The sequence below is a fragment of the Camarhynchus parvulus genome, chromosome 8 (genome assembly GCF_901933205.1).
Source record: "Camarhynchus parvulus chromosome 8, STF_HiC, whole genome shotgun sequence".
Taxonomy (NCBI): Eukaryota; Metazoa; Chordata; class Aves; order Passeriformes; family Thraupidae; genus Camarhynchus; species Camarhynchus parvulus.
Window position 1 is genome coordinate 22,289,061 of NC_044578.1, and position 15,668 is coordinate 22,304,728.

The window sequence follows — 15,668 nt, forward strand, 5'->3', positions numbered from 1 at the left end:
AAACAACGGAGAACTGAAGAGAGCAACAAGCAGGATGGAACTTCATAACCTGAAGCTGTAATTGGACAATTAACCCCAATATGCAAATGAACCAAGACTTATAAAAGTGAGGGCCTCATTACCAGTCATCCATTTTTGTGACCATTTTAAATCCATTTTGGGTGTAGCCCTGGGCAGGCTCTTGTACTGCCCAAGGTAAATCCATTGTGGCCTGTTAATAAATGCCTACATTATTCCTTTAGTTCTGTCTAGTCTCTGTTCCAGGTTCAGCCTGTCTAGGCATCACAAAATATCATGGTTTCTATCAAGTAAGCAACATATTATGTCCAAAAAGACTAATTTTTTTAACACAACTTCCTGTAAAACTTTTAAAATTTTAGAAAATATGGGGAGACCTCAGGGCCAGGAAAGCCCTGAGGGAGTGTTGTCCTTGCTAGCTGTATCTTTTCCGAGGTAAACACAAAAAGGTCTTGAAAGTCCAGATGAACAGGTGCCCATTTGGGATAGAAAAATTGTCCTGTGTAGGTATTAGCTGAGTAATAATATTCCTTAATAAAAAGGTTTAAGTCCAACTTCCTGTAAGGGAGAAATGCATTGTGTTCAGTGGCTGCACCACAGGTTCCCACTGTCTGTCAGTCCTGGGTGGGATGGAGCTGCACAGAGCACACAAAGATTGCACTGCAGCATTCAAGGGTTTCTTCATGAAACACCATCATGTACATTTACAAAATGTCATCGGGGATGCATATAATGTATACTCACTTTCTCACTTCCAGCTGAAGTGTTTGATGTTCATGTGATTGACATTTTGATTTCCATGTGTGTCTGATAGGGATTTGGACTGAAACTTGTATCTTCTGAGGTTAGTAAGCACCATCTTATTTTTTACTTAACTATGATGATATTTTGTACACAGCCGAATGCCCTAAAATGTAATTTAATATATCACTAACAGGACAGTCTATCTGTATTTGATTTTTCTCTTTTTATTACATCTCCATGATAACAAATAAGTGGTACCTTGTGTGTGAGGTTTTCTATGTATATATAACCACAGACAGTAGCAGCCACTCTGGGCAATGAGATCTGGGAAGTGCTAATGTTAGATTTTCTGAAGAAGCAGTTTCTGCCCACATTTCTGGCACTAATTCACCAGCATAGGATATCCTGTATGCTTTCTTCTTTGGTCACACTGGAACGCCACATGAGCACATTCAATGGTACATAGGCAAATTACATCTGAGCAGTATGAAATGAACACATTAACTTACTCATTTTTAATGAAAGAACAAGTTTTATTGCATTGTCTTTGCTTTTTCTTCAGTAGGGTTGATATGGTCTTGCTGGCTTTAAAAATTAATTGATGCTTCATCCAAAACTAAATAAGGTAAATCAGAATTCACTCAACAGAGAAAGGCTTCTTTATGGAGGAAAAATCCTTTGAATTCAACCTAATACAAAACCTAGGCACCTGATTCAGGATGTCTGTGGACCTTGAAAGTTATCATTACACAGATGTTCTGTTCCTACTAAGAAAACATCTGCTGCTTTGCCCATTGTCAAAACAAGTTCCTAGGATTCTCCAGGATGGACCTTCCTTTCCTTACACATGTGTTTCTTCTCTTGCAGTGTTTCCCAATAGAGTATGTGCTCATGTGGCTCAATGTGATGAGATGTAATTAATTCATTGTATGCACAAGGAGAAAATGGGACCTTGCGTATGTTAAACAGTGAATAAGGAGGTGGTACTATTTCTACTCCCTTTGCATGAAGACAAAACCCTACGTAAACATCTTCCAAATGTATAAATTTAATCATTAAAGAAGCTTCTACAATTTTTGCAGCCAGGTCTCCAGAAAAGACGTAGCCAGTTCCTGAGCAGAAAGGGTGGTATCTGTTTCCTGGGAATTCTTCTTCTGATATGTACCATTTACTGGCTTTATTCCGAATAGGGCTGTTCCCTGCCATTAAATGGCCTGTAAAATAATTCTGTGTGGGAGGTGGGAGAGGCCTGAGGAGCTTTTCAATCAGGTGCATCGTGTTGACAAAAACGTCACTGTCTGTCTTCATAGCAAACCTCGTGTCACTGCAGTAGGAGGCCACCCAGCTCATGCCCATCAGAGTTTTAAGAGTTAAGTTGTTGTAAGTGTCCAGGAAGTCCTGCTGGATGATGTCGTGATGCTGCTCACTTTCTCTCAGCAGAACGTCCCCTGTCACCCTCGGTGTCGCTGCCCAGCATGAACAGCCGAATGACATCCGCGCCCAGCACCGCGCCTTCGCTCCCCCAGCTCCTCCGGATGGCGTTTCTGCGCTCCACCTCCGCTGCTGTTGTTGATATCAGCAATACCAAGAAAGGTGTTCTACCTTTACACTTCTCTTCTTCATTAATAATGAATGCAAATGGCCGTGTCGGAGTGGGCATGGCTTTATTCCCAGATTTCTCATTTTCAGGTGTGGGTGTGGCTTTATTCCCAGATTTCTCATTTTCAGGTGTGGGTGTGGCTTTATTCCCAGATTTCTCATTTTCAGGTGGTAGTTCTCCGTTTTGTTTCCCTGAGATTTGTTTGAAATTTGTAGATAATTTTCTAAGTAAACTCTTTTCACTTTCCATGTGAAGATCATTACTTTTAGGTTGAGCAGCAAGGTGAGAAGAATGACAAAAATAGGAAATCAAATATATTGTAAAAAGACGGTGAAAATCAGGAAAAGACTTCTCTTGGTGCATTCCGTGGGAGAGGAGATTCCACTACAATAGCTCATGGTGGTAGCTGTGACAGAATGCACAAGAAGTGCAGATATTTTGTCAGAATAGCAGCTAATTGTTTTCCTCTGTGACACAAAGATAAAGCCTGCCTTCAGGCTTCTAATTCTTCAGGATTCCTTTCAGTCTGTTATGATTAAAAGAATCCTATTATTTCACTTTAGAATAAATTGCAAAAATTTTTATCAAAGGCAAAAAAAATTTAAAATTTCTATATTAAATTTTCAGGCTTTTCTTCCTAAGAGAAATACAGTATGATAGAAACAGTAAGAAATAAATGAAACTAAATAAATACACTATTAAAAGTAATAATTTCATCAGATAGAACAGAAATTATTCAGGTGTATATTTAAATATTGAAATAAATGTAAAATATAAAGACACTTTAACTTCCTGTAGGCTTTACAAAAAGTTATCACATAATTGAATCATCCAGAGTTAATGAAATATTGTGATTGATTATGGATTCATAGCATTGAAGGTTATTATGATAAATCAAAAATTTAATGCATGGCTGAAAGTGATTGTCTGGGCTCTATAAAACATTAATGCAGACAGACTTGGAGATGAAGTGCCCCCTGCCAGCAACTATCTCTGTAAAGAATGCCTGAAACAACTGTCTTAATCTAGATCCATACATTTCAAATGGCTTCAGCTGAGGGATGCCATCCTCCCAGACTGCAGACAGGTAAAGTATAAATATTGCACCTGTGCACATACAGAACTTTGCGTAGTTCTTTGTGATTTCCATAATAGCCAGTTTCAAATTTTGGCTTCCTTCAAGGAAACAATACAAAAATTTATCTAAGCCTTGGAGATGCTCCACAGTTTACAGGAAGAAGAATATAATCACATGTATCCCTCACACCATGAACTGCTTACACCCAAGAATGCCACCTGGAGAGAAGGGCAAGTTAACTGCGTTCAAGTGCTTTTCTGGTCTCTACATGTATTTGAAAGGGACATGCAAAAGTATAGTAAATCAGGTTTTTTTCAGATTTTTTTGTACCAAAACTCTTTTTAAGAGATGCAATGTGTAGCTCACAAGCAAACAGCAAAATTAAACACTTCTTACCATCATCTTTAAAACTGTAGATTCATCCCAGTCATACAACCATGTGGTTTTTTGGTAGATTCTTTAGTAGTTTGTTGCTGGTCCACAAAGAAATGACAGATTTAGGAGGACTGAAATAATCAGAAATCATACCTCTGTTCCCATGGACAATCTGAGGACAAGCTCAAAGGTCCTTGACTTTCTGTTTGAAGTCTTTTCCAGAGGAATTGCATATCAACACAAAGGAAAATGCAGCAGGACATTGATCTTTCTATTTGATAAGTTAAAAACACTCTGTCACTTGTAGCAATGAAGAGACAGCCTATAAAAAGAGATTGGATTTAATAATTTTAGAATATGCAATAGAAATGCAAAGTAAATAGTCAATTTATGCTCAACTATAATTTAATCTGAGTAAAATAGATATTATATAATCGAAATGTAAATATTGTGTGGTGGATAACCTTTGGCCAGCATCCAAACACTCACCCACATGCTCACCCCACTTCCCCTCAGGAGGACAAGGGGAGAAAATAGGATGGAAGTGTTCATGGGCCAGGATAAAGGACAGTAAGATCACTTACTGGATACCATCTAGGACAGAACAAAGTTGGCCAAGATGAATTTACATTTATTGCTATTTAAAATACCTTTTATATTTTAAATTGTGACTGAGAAACAGAAACAAAAATAAAATCCAATGGCTCCTCCCCATCTTTTCCTGGACTCAACTTCTTTTCCTGCTCCTTCAGCAGCAGAATGGGGTTGGGGATTAAGGTCCCTCCCTGTTCCTCCTCCTGTTCAAACAAATCTGCTCCAGTGAGAGCTCTCCAAGGGCCACAGTACCTGAAAGGAATGTCCAGCTGCTGGAGGTTGAGAGGAAAAGGGCACAAATAAATGTGTGTGGTGAATAAACTGTGATAAACGGGTCAGTAGTTTAATGCAGCTCACATGTACCACACACCTGTAAAACATTAAGAGCACAGCAAGGAATAGTTTAGCTCTAGCAATCTTTCTTCTTATGTTTTTAGGTCTTTAGAAACGGTATGTTTTGGCATCATAACATATTAAACATCCAGGATGCAAAAAACAAAGTAATGTAAGAAAGAACATGGTCACTATGACATCAGAAGTCGAGAGGCATTTCTGTTCCAATTAACTGCTTTACTGTTATTTGAAATATAAGAATTTCAGCATGTAAAAATAAAAGAGCAGAAAGTAATGTTCAATGTTCCAAGTGTACTTCTGTACTGCAGTTTTCTTGAAGCTAAAAATATTTTGTCAAAGTGTTTGACTTTTGTTTATTTTGACAGTGCAATTCCATTAGATGAAATCCTAGTTCCACTGTAGAAAGAACAGAAACTTCAGAGAAGACTTTTCTAAGAGGCAGCTAGAATATTTATTGTTTCAATTTGATTGAGTTCTTACAAGATTAGTAGAAAATTCATGCTGCTAAAGAGAAAGAGTATCTATGTCTTCATAAATAGTTATAGTTTATCTTGGTTATGACTTTTTAAAATGCCAAGAAGCTCTCAAAATACAATACTCCTTTTCTACTAAATTTTTTACAGAAAAAAGAAAAATGCTTTAGAAATAAATGCTTACCCACAATAATTACCCATACCATTAAACCAAAACAATTGTAATTATGAAAATTATTTTTCTAAAACCAATTGTGTAGCAAAATGCAGTGCATAATAGGTTGCCTTGGGATACACTGATTATTCAGATGCACACACATTTAACTACATTCAGATTTTAAAATTACTTCATATGTGCTAAACTCCCTCCCTCCCCATAATTAGGCCTTATTAAAATAATAAAAAGAAGATGACTGAAAAGGAGGAGAGAAAACAGGAAAGGCATTAGGAAAAAAAAGGTAAAATTAATATGGTACTGTTTTATTGACACTCCTGTTTATGTTATCTTTACCTTATTTATTAGAAAAGACAGATTTGAGAGCTCGTGAGTGAAAATCTACCTCACAATGTTCTAATTCTACCCTATTCCATCACAGATTTTGGAAGGATACAAAGCTAAGAAAACCAACCCCTCACATCATAGCAATGCTTTGATATTTTCCCAAATTCTTGAAGTAATGAGTTTTGAAGCGCAGGCCATTGAAGGTGCTCCCACAAATGGCAAATTGCTAAGTAATCTCTTGAGGAAATGCTAGGTGTGTTTAAAGGCCGCCAGAAAGCACGAGGTAGGGCTGATTTAATCCCAAACTGCCAGTTGGCAAACCGATCACAGCATCTCTGCTACTTAGCCTTGGCTTAGTTAAGCCAGCTTTTAGGCAAAATGTCCATAAAAGGCTAAGCTGGGGAGTGGGGGAAGAGCAGGAGGTGGGGAGTAGTGGGGGAAGAGCAGGAGATGGGCCCACCTGGACTGAAGGCAGCGTCTTCTGGAGAGGAGCTCTGCCGTGTCCCACTGCCCTTTGGCTCAGCGCAGACTCACCGTTCCTCTGGGAAGAGCAGGCTGTGCAAAGTCCTGGCCCCACCTCCTGCAGGCTGTCTAGGGGCTCCCAGGGACAGCCCTGGAGTCTGTGAGATGAACCTGTAACTGTTCCACCCCTCTTGTTTGAATCCCCTGTTGAATTTCAATCCCACGTGCCTCAGTATTTGGAGGATGAAGTTGGGCATCAAGTGACACTCTATCTCGGTAGTTCCAAAGAGAAGCAGAGAAGTTGCAGTTTCTGTCTGTACTAGTTTGTTATTGGGTTATGGGTGAAAAAAAGCTGTCTTGAAACCACACAAGGGGCAGAGAGCTGCTTGTGCTCCCTCTTACCTGCACCATTTGTCTTCCCAGAGAACCCAGGCAACCCTTCCGTGGTTACACGCAGAGACTCATCTAAACACGGGCTGAGGTGTGACATGGATCCATGCTGGAGACAAGAGAGTGAGGAAATAAAATTATCTTGATATGTATTCTTAGAAACATCTACACTCAGTTTTTCAAAATTTAAAATAAGATTTTTATGAGTAAAAGACATGGTCTGTGATCCTTAAAACCACTGCCTGTTACAATGATTACAGCAATTTGAACAGCAGAGGGCTTAATTAACTGTGAAGAGAATCAAGCACTTTGCATAAAGCACTGAAGAAGTATATTAATAACAATTGCACATATTTAAGGAGCATATAGAATTAATTTAAGAAATGTATAAAGTATTTTTCTGCTAGTGTAGTGTAAAATCTTTGTATATGTCCTTTTCTGATTTCAATTATGCATAGACTGAGGCAATCTCATAAAAATGCTAATACTATAGAGGAATAGCACCTTTTTCCCCCCCATTGGAATATTAATACTTAAAAAAAAAATGTGAAAAATTGAAGAAGAATTCTAGGTTCTTTTTTTTCTTCGCATAAATGCACGTTGGATTTAAAAATAATCTGGAAAGAGAAGCGAACAGCAACAGCTATCCTAGAATTTGCTTGTCCCTAGTTATCTGCTATATCCTAGAATTTGCTTGTCCCTGGTTATTGACTATATAATTTTTTTTCTTAAAGTACATACAGAAATATGGCTGCCATATAATTAATCAGATATAAACAGCACAATTCCCTCTCTGCTTTTATGGAAGTAAAGTGCAATAAAGCTTGTCACAGGACAAAAGGGGAGCACAATGTCTGCAAGAAGCCAAGAATTCCTTGTTAGTCTAACAGAAGCGTCCTATCAGAAAACAACTAGTTTAATTTGTTATCAGCAAATGGGGGAGAGAAGAAAGGAAAATGGTTCTGCACGCAGTCCCTGGTACCTCCCTCTCTTCTCTCATGTCACATTCACCTTCTTTAATGCCCCTCCCGAGTCAGTGGCACCAGCTTTTCTCAAGGAGATGTGCAAGGAGAGGAGTCTGTGGCAAACTGCCAGCTGCCCACAGTCTCTACCAGAAAGAATATCCTGCTGTTGATGGCAGTGCCTTTGCTACCCAAGAGCCCAGGAGTGCTAATTTTCACGTGTTTGGCAAGACAACACTTTCCTCTTTCTTGGTTCTCAGTTGCATGTGAAGCCCGATTTTATTACACGTGCTGTGTTGACCTTGGGTATTTCCTCCTTGTGTTCTTTGACTAAATGACTATGACTGAATCCAGCTTTATGCACTGCCAACTGCGCAGCTATTCTCACTGCAGTGAGTAATTAGCTATTGGTCACACTTTTCCTTGGTTATCATCCCATATCTACAATTCTCTATACTTCTATTTCAGGGCCAAAAAAACACTCTCAAAACAGACTAGCTATTTATTGCAGAAATAAAGACAGGTAACTAGCAGGTGTTGGGCCACATAGCTGTGAAAAGTAAAAGAAATTGAGTAATTCACTACACAATTTGCCGTTGCAGCTTCAAAGAGCTAGAACAAAGTTCAACCCTTATCCTGTTAATTGACCTGATCATTCAGTATTCATGGGAAGTATAGCTATTAACAGTAGTTATTTAGTACATATATAACTATATACTTGGGAGCATAGTACAGAGAATAATCTACAACAATTTGCTATCATGTTTATCTTTACTGTAATTGTTATTAACATGTAGGGCAGTGTGAAAAAGTCAGTTCAAGGTCTGGAATCAGGAAGGAGAGAGTTTATATTTTAACACAAAGAAAAGGTAGCTTAGACAGAGGTTGGAAACATGAGATTCAATATTTGTTTGCTGCAGTTGTGTCTGGATTCTTAACTAAATTTATCATGGGCACAAGAACCAGAACTGCATCACTTTTCTTTATTAACTTTAGTACTTGGCTAGGTTTTTATTGGAATTGGAATAAATTAGAATAGCTATTTGTATTAGAGATGTTTAGCTAATTTATATTTTATAATTAAAAGTTCTGACAATAAGGAGTTACTTAGATCAGTTACAACAAAAATTAACATAAATTTAATTACGGATGTTTATGTGCGGCTAGTTCATAAACAACTCATCTGCAGGATTAGTGTCTCCTAATGCCTTATGTGGAGCCCTATAAAAGCTGCAGGATGCCAAAGTCTTTCTTGCCTCATCTCTTGGTTAATCATAAACCTCTGTAATTTAATTCAGCTAAAATGACATTTATAAAGCTTCAGTATTTGCTAGAACATGAGCTCCTAGCTTTGGCTGCACAGGGGGATGTGCGCATGGGAAGTCCTGAGTGTTTCTGTTCATCTGCCACTGGCAGGAATTCAAGGGGTTCCTTCCCTGCAGGGGCTGGGAACGTTCCCGCACCAGTGGGACCATGTGGGTCCCATCTTCTTCAGGGCATGGACTCACCACAGGATGCCAGAACACAGGACCAGGAAAAGCAGAACCCCCTTGGCTGGGAGAGGCACTGAAGCAGCTCTCTCCTCTCCTGGGTGGAGTGCTGCCTTCATCTCCCTGTGGCTGCTGCCACATATTTTAATGTCACTCTTACACATCAGGCATGAGCAAAGAATGCTCCTCAGATCTCCAGAAGATGAAATCAAAATGTCACCTCATTTGTTCTGACTCAGGTGAGTTTAGGGGAGATGGGGAGAAGCTGGCAGCCTTTCCCACACAGTTGCTGCTGTGAGCAGAGACACTACACAGAGACCCTGAGAAACACTGGCACCCGTGGATTTTTGGATGCTGTGAGGATAGATTGGAGATTAGCTGAGACTTTCAGTTGTAACTGTGTACATCTGAATTCCAGTCCATGTGCTGCTGTATTTGGTAAATAATTTCACTATCTAAAGCTACACTGTATTTCAAGGAGACACCAGGTGATGCTGACCACTGGAGCTCCCAGGGTTGCTGAGAGCTACCTGATCCAGGCACAGGTTTCACCATCTGTATTTTTAGGTTTGTGCTTTTTTTCTAAACCTTTAAAGATAAGCTGCCATAAATGAGGGGGGAAATCATCTTCATTCAGGGCTTGTAATGAAAAAATATGTAAAGAATTATATCTTACTGAGGAAAATATGCCATGAATTTCACACAGATTAAATCCTCATTTTTAGACAATTCCAAAGAAATACCAGCACAGTGATCTCCTTACCTCTCATTATCTAACTTGGCCAAAGACATCTGCAAATCCAGATGCAGAGGTGTCTGGTCCTCTGGCATAACTTTTTCAAAACCACATCATCACATTTCATTCCTAAAATAATGAGAAGAGGCAAAGAGGAGGGTTAAATAAAATTTAAAATCACCTTTACTTTCCTGAGTGAGAATATCTAAACTATACTCTTCCTGACAAATCCTTCACCTTTTTGGTAGACCCCCAGGGATTTACTCTCAGTCCTGACAGTCAAGAAGGATTAATTTAGCAGATATTTAGCAAGTTGTCATATATTTGCCACTGCCAGGCAGTTGCACTGTCTCATTTGGACAGCTTTCAGCAAAATGGGCCACAAAAGGGCAAAATTTCGGTACGCAAAAGGTACTTCAAAACAGGAACTTCTTACAAGTATTCTTAAACCCAAAATACCTTTGGTGCTGATTTTTTTAAAGAAATTCTGGGAAGGAAGATTTTTCTCGTCTTATGACTTTGCATTACAAGGGGAAATAAGGTTTTGTATAATGTCTTAAATCCCCCATTAGGCTAAAAATAAGCATGCACTGAAATGATCATATAAATCATACTGGACTGAAGGATGAGTATAAACAGGACTCACTTTTCTGGCATTCAAATGTTCAGTTTACACAGGAGACAGAAGAGTTTTCACTGGGATGAGATGCTCTACAGGCTGTACTTTGGTTGTACTATACATAGCTAGTTTAAAGTATTTTTATGTATTAGTTCGAAGAGGAACTAATAATTATTCTGTGGGTGTAACTGGTATTCCTCTATCGTGCCTCAGTCTTGGCTGGGCCTGTAGATGGTGCTGTAACATCACTGATAATAGTAGTGGACCATGAGGATATTCCCTTTTGTCACTGGCCAATACCCAGCTCACGTTACAGATTAGTCATAAAATCCATGTTATCAGTCTCCAGAAAACCTGCTGCAAGTACCAGTTCAGGTTTATTGGAAGAATGTTTGGTTTACAGTGTCTGAGTTTGCCTTCTTATTGTCCACGACAGCCAAATCATTATTTCCTACAACAGATTCCTCTGAAAATACTCCACTGTAATAAAATAAAAGATTTTTTATTTTCCTGTAGAAAAATTATATTTAAATTGTCATTTTAGTCTGGTACCTAAACAAACATTACTTTTATGTCAGCAGTCTTTAAAAAAGCAGTCTTTTAAAAAAGTGGCTACAAATTCTTAGAATGTGTCATGCAGTCTTTATAGTACATGCTTTTGAGTACTTAAAACATCAAAAGCAGAAACAAGAAAGTAAATTGGAGTATTTACCAATAAACTTCATCAGTTCAGAATGAATTTATGCATAAATTGTGCCAAGAGAAAACGCACGTGTCTTCTATATTAAACAATGGGTTGTGATGACTGAGCTGATTGCATTGAAATTATTTCGTATGTACTTTTGGTAAAAAGAAGTTTCACTTCCTGTGGACAGAGTTCCTGAATCTGAAAACTCAATTTTCATAATCTCTTCTACAAAGCTTGAAAAAATTGTACTTTTCTGGTCATTAAGGAGAGCACAGGAATAGAGTGAACCTTTATCAAGACACTGTACTCAGCCCATTATACTTAACATCAGGAGGTACTTTTCAGTTCCTTGATCACCTCTCAGGCTGGATTCTGAAATGAAGAATAAGATACCCTTTTACTTATGTCATGGTGTTTACAATGGTATTTACAGTGGAGTAGGTTCCTAGCACAGTTTCGTGGGATCCTCTTGACTGAGTTGGAATTCACATCACAGGAGTTGTGTGAACTTGTTTATACAAGCACAGTTAGTTCACATCATTTGTGAACAATGGAGAGGGTTTAATCTATAGTTTTCTCAAACACTGTAAAAAAAGATGAGATCAGCCACTAAAAATATTTAGCTTTCAAACATGGAGTTAAGCTGTTACTTCCTTGTCAAAGACTCAGAACATTTTCCTCACAGTTCTGGATTGTACTGCTATGTTTTAAAGACAAGATTATGGTGGCTACTAGGAAGTTATGTGAGCAACAGAATTGGAAGTTATGAAAAATTGATTACAGCATATTTGATGCATATGGCTGGCCTAGGCAAGCAATGATGTCTGCAATGTTCTAAAATTAGTATACAAAGTGGTAAAAACCTACGACTGTTTCGATGACTTGCATTATTCTTCAGTTATGCTCTCCCTATTTCTCTTAGTGGTTTCTGCTACACCAAATAATGTAGTAGCTGAAAATAAATGTAGTTAAAAGTTGCCTCAAGGCAAGTACAGAAAGAAGTATTTAGACATGCATATTTTTTTCCCTGAGTTCTAATATTCTTCCATTTTCTACCACACCCTGAGCTCCTATATTTTGTTTACATGGTCTATAAATCAGTTTTGTACTGCAGATCACTGTCATATATAACGAGAACCATAGTTTTGAAATGTAGGAGTTATTTGTCATAACATGGAAGTAGCAGAAAAAGAGAAGCCACACTCAGCAAAGAAAGCAGTGGAGAGCAAAATTAGGGATGCTGCACAGACCTTCCCAGTTCTCAGAATTAGCACTTGGTTGGGTATTTCTCTCATAATCAAAGATTCCAAAGGAAGAAAGAGCAACTGCTCCCTGCTATCCTCAGAGGATCAAGTAATCCAAAAAAGCAAAGGGTGCAACTCTAGAACTCTGTGACCACTTGCAAATTTCTTCCTTCCTGTGAAAGCAATGAGGTATTTTCAGCCTTTGCATGACTGCAATACAACAGTGTGGGACTAGGAAGGGGAACAGCGCGTTGAGAGCTGTAACAACACTAATGCGAGCTAAATTTAGAGGTTAGCAGGTCATTATAAACAAAGGAGCAAGACCTTTGGAAAATCTGATAATATTTTAATCTAAACTTGCCTATGTTTTATGGTTAGTATTGAAGTAAAGAAAATCTTATGGAAGTAATAAAATATTCTATTGTTTTACCTATGGCAAAAATAAGAATCAATTGGAAGCTTCTAACTAAATTTTGATGACAAATGCATGTCCCTTTTACAAGCTGGCTGTTCACCTTGCCTGTGCATGTAGCAGAGTCCCTTAATGCACCTGTTTTGGTGTTATCTCCATGGGCTTAGAAAAGAACTTTTCCCTCCAAACCCCACTGACCAGTGAAATGAACCTGGGTTTCACATGTCCCAGGATACTGCTTCACTTACTGAACCAATATACACATCCTCCTACTTTTTTTCTCTCCTTTATATTTTCTGTTTAAGGGCTGCAGACTGGAAAACCATCCATTTTCAAATAAATTTAAAAGGTTTTGATTGTTTATTGGTCCAGTTGAAACATTCTGAGTTAGGAAAAGTTTCCAGGAAACTCTCAGCATTAGTAAAAATACTTGAGGTGTGTTCATGAAAAACGAAATTTCCCTAAGCTGAATTTCCTTCCTTTAAGACCACGGTGTGTTGGAATGCAGCTTTTGTCCCTCCCTTCTTTCATATCTTGTTCCTGAAGTGTGGGAAATAATCAAATTCCCAACACCACCCCCCTAATTTCTTATGCACAACTATGCAAATACCACAATTTAAAACAGTGCTTATGATTTCCTTCCTTACAGAAGCTGCCACAGGCACTTTATTTCTTGTAGAAACAGTTTTGTAAGTAATAGTAAATGGTTCTTCTGCTAGACAATTCACATTATTGCTCACAAGGGCCATCAAGTTATGGATGCACTAAAGGGCAGTAGGAATAAAATACCCACCATCTTAGAGCTTATGATGTGTCCAAAAATCTTGGAAATTTTAATAGGCTGTGATATATTTTGCCACTGCAAGTGACTTTCACAACTTACTGTGCAACAAATGATTTAACCATTGCCAGTCTGTTCTTGGGAATCAAAGGCATGAATTAAAATGCACTTTCTTGATATTTACAATGCCATCCTCCCATATGCAGAAATGCATGGAGAAGAAATCCCTCTTCAGTGAGAACTTCAGCTAGCAGGGGGAGAACCAGTTTGAGAAGCTTTTGAAATAGCCCTAAAAAATGTCACAGAAGCATTCCTTCAGCTTTAGGGTGGTGCCTCTGTGTGTCTGAAGATGTAAGGTAGACTGTGGAACTATGTGAAGCTGTTATTTAAGTCAGCTACCATTTTATTTTCCTGATGCTTGTGTTTCCAGCTTTCCTTTTCTTCATCCGGTTTTAATTTAACCTTTATGACTCGTGTAAGAATATTTATGCGAAACTGAAACCCTACCCTCTCTTAAGAGGATACATCCTGATCCAAACCCAATGTTCTTAGCAGCTTTAAATTTGGTATGGAACAAAAACAACCCTAAAGGATCTCTTCTGTGCACATACAATAAAATGTGCAAACCGCTCTATGAAATAATACATAAACTTTATTTCCTACCTGTCTAACTGCACTGCAACATGATATACTTTACATTAGCTATTATTTCTGCAAATTCTCATTTTCTCTGTCAAATGATGCATGAAAGTGAGAATCACTGTAGCTTAATGGAATAAGCCTCTTATCAGTGCTATATATCAAAGACATCCCTCTCTGAACACCTAAGGACAGAGGGATCATATGTTCCAAAACAGTTTCACTTGGATTCACAGTAGGTGGCTGGGTTTGAGGTTTTGCTGCTGCTGTTTATTTTTCCCTTGCTGTGAGCACAGTGTTCAGTGTTAGGCTTAAGTGTGCTGGGGTCAGCAGGGGGTTACAGATAAGGAAAGATGTCAAGAGGGACTCCTTTGTCTTTAAAGAAGCACTGGATTTGTCTCTATTGTTCAAGTTTGGAAAAGAAAAAATACATGTTTGAAATACTTTATATAATAATATCAATGACTGGTGTAAGTGCATCAACATAATATGAATAACATAATAATTAATAATTGATGAAGCAGCCAAAAGGAGGCTGAAAACAATGTTTTATATCCAAGGCTGTTGTCACATAGGCAATGCCCAAAGAGCAACACAGGTTTGGGGTAAGCCACAAAGAGTGATGAGGCAGGAGAGGGGAGAGAAAGAGAATTCAAGTCCATGACTACCTTGGCTGGGCTGATCTCCTCTGCATCTCTTCTGAGCCTGTGCTAGCAGTATTTTGTAGCTGCAAGGCAGACAGCATGATTCAAGTACCATCCTGGAAGAGAGGCAAACAGGTATGAGGGGTTGTGTCTTTCATTAATGGAAATCATAAAAAAAATACTCCAAATTTACATTTGTAGAGGGCAGAGGGAAGTCGAGGGCGGTGTAAAAGGTTTCAAACAGCACAGTAGGAATTAATTCAGACAACTTCATACATGTCCTCTTTTTGCACATTGTTGAAAGCCAAACTTCAGCTGTCATTTTCTTTAATCATACCAAGCGTTTGATGTTGTGGGAGAAAGTGAGTCTGAGTGAAAGAGTTCAGCTGGCTGCCTACTATTGCTTCCCTTTCCAAAGTCCCACCTTGATTATAAAGCTGCATCTTAGCTAGATCTTCTAGCTCTATGGAGATTTATTTTATACAAACTCTGCTTCATCTTCTTAGCTGCACCCTCTTTTAGATTCAGTCAAATGGTATTTGATTCTTTTTTTCATGGGATTATGTTATTTTAATGACTTTCATATTATTCTTACTTTATAGGATATGTTTCTTGACTTGAGAAAAGGGCTGTGCCCACATCATAGTCTATGCTCCAGAAATTTGACTTCAATCTAATTTTTTTTTTGTCATTTCCTGGTCACTCTGACATTGCATTTATCTGGGCTGATTTTCTCTATCTTCGCAAATTCCAGCAGCATCCAGATGAATCAAAGAAAGAGTGAATTATTTCAGTGAAATTTGACACAGTTTGAAAAAAAGCTAATAAATATTTGAATATTTTTAAGAAGCTGGACAAACAGA

General features: G+C 38.3%; 1 protein-coding gene across 1 annotated transcript; it reads right to left on the reverse strand.

Moving 5' to 3' along the window:
- Window positions 1-1,572: 1,572 nt before the first annotated feature.
- Window positions 1,573-2,725, reverse strand: LOC115906440 (beta-1,3-galactosyltransferase 2-like). The gene is given in 2 exon segments (XM_030953600.1): window positions 1,573-2,211; window positions 2,213-2,725. Coding segments are annotated over 2 exon segments (1,152 nt in total).
- Between the last annotated feature and the right edge of the window lie 12,943 nt (window positions 2,726-15,668).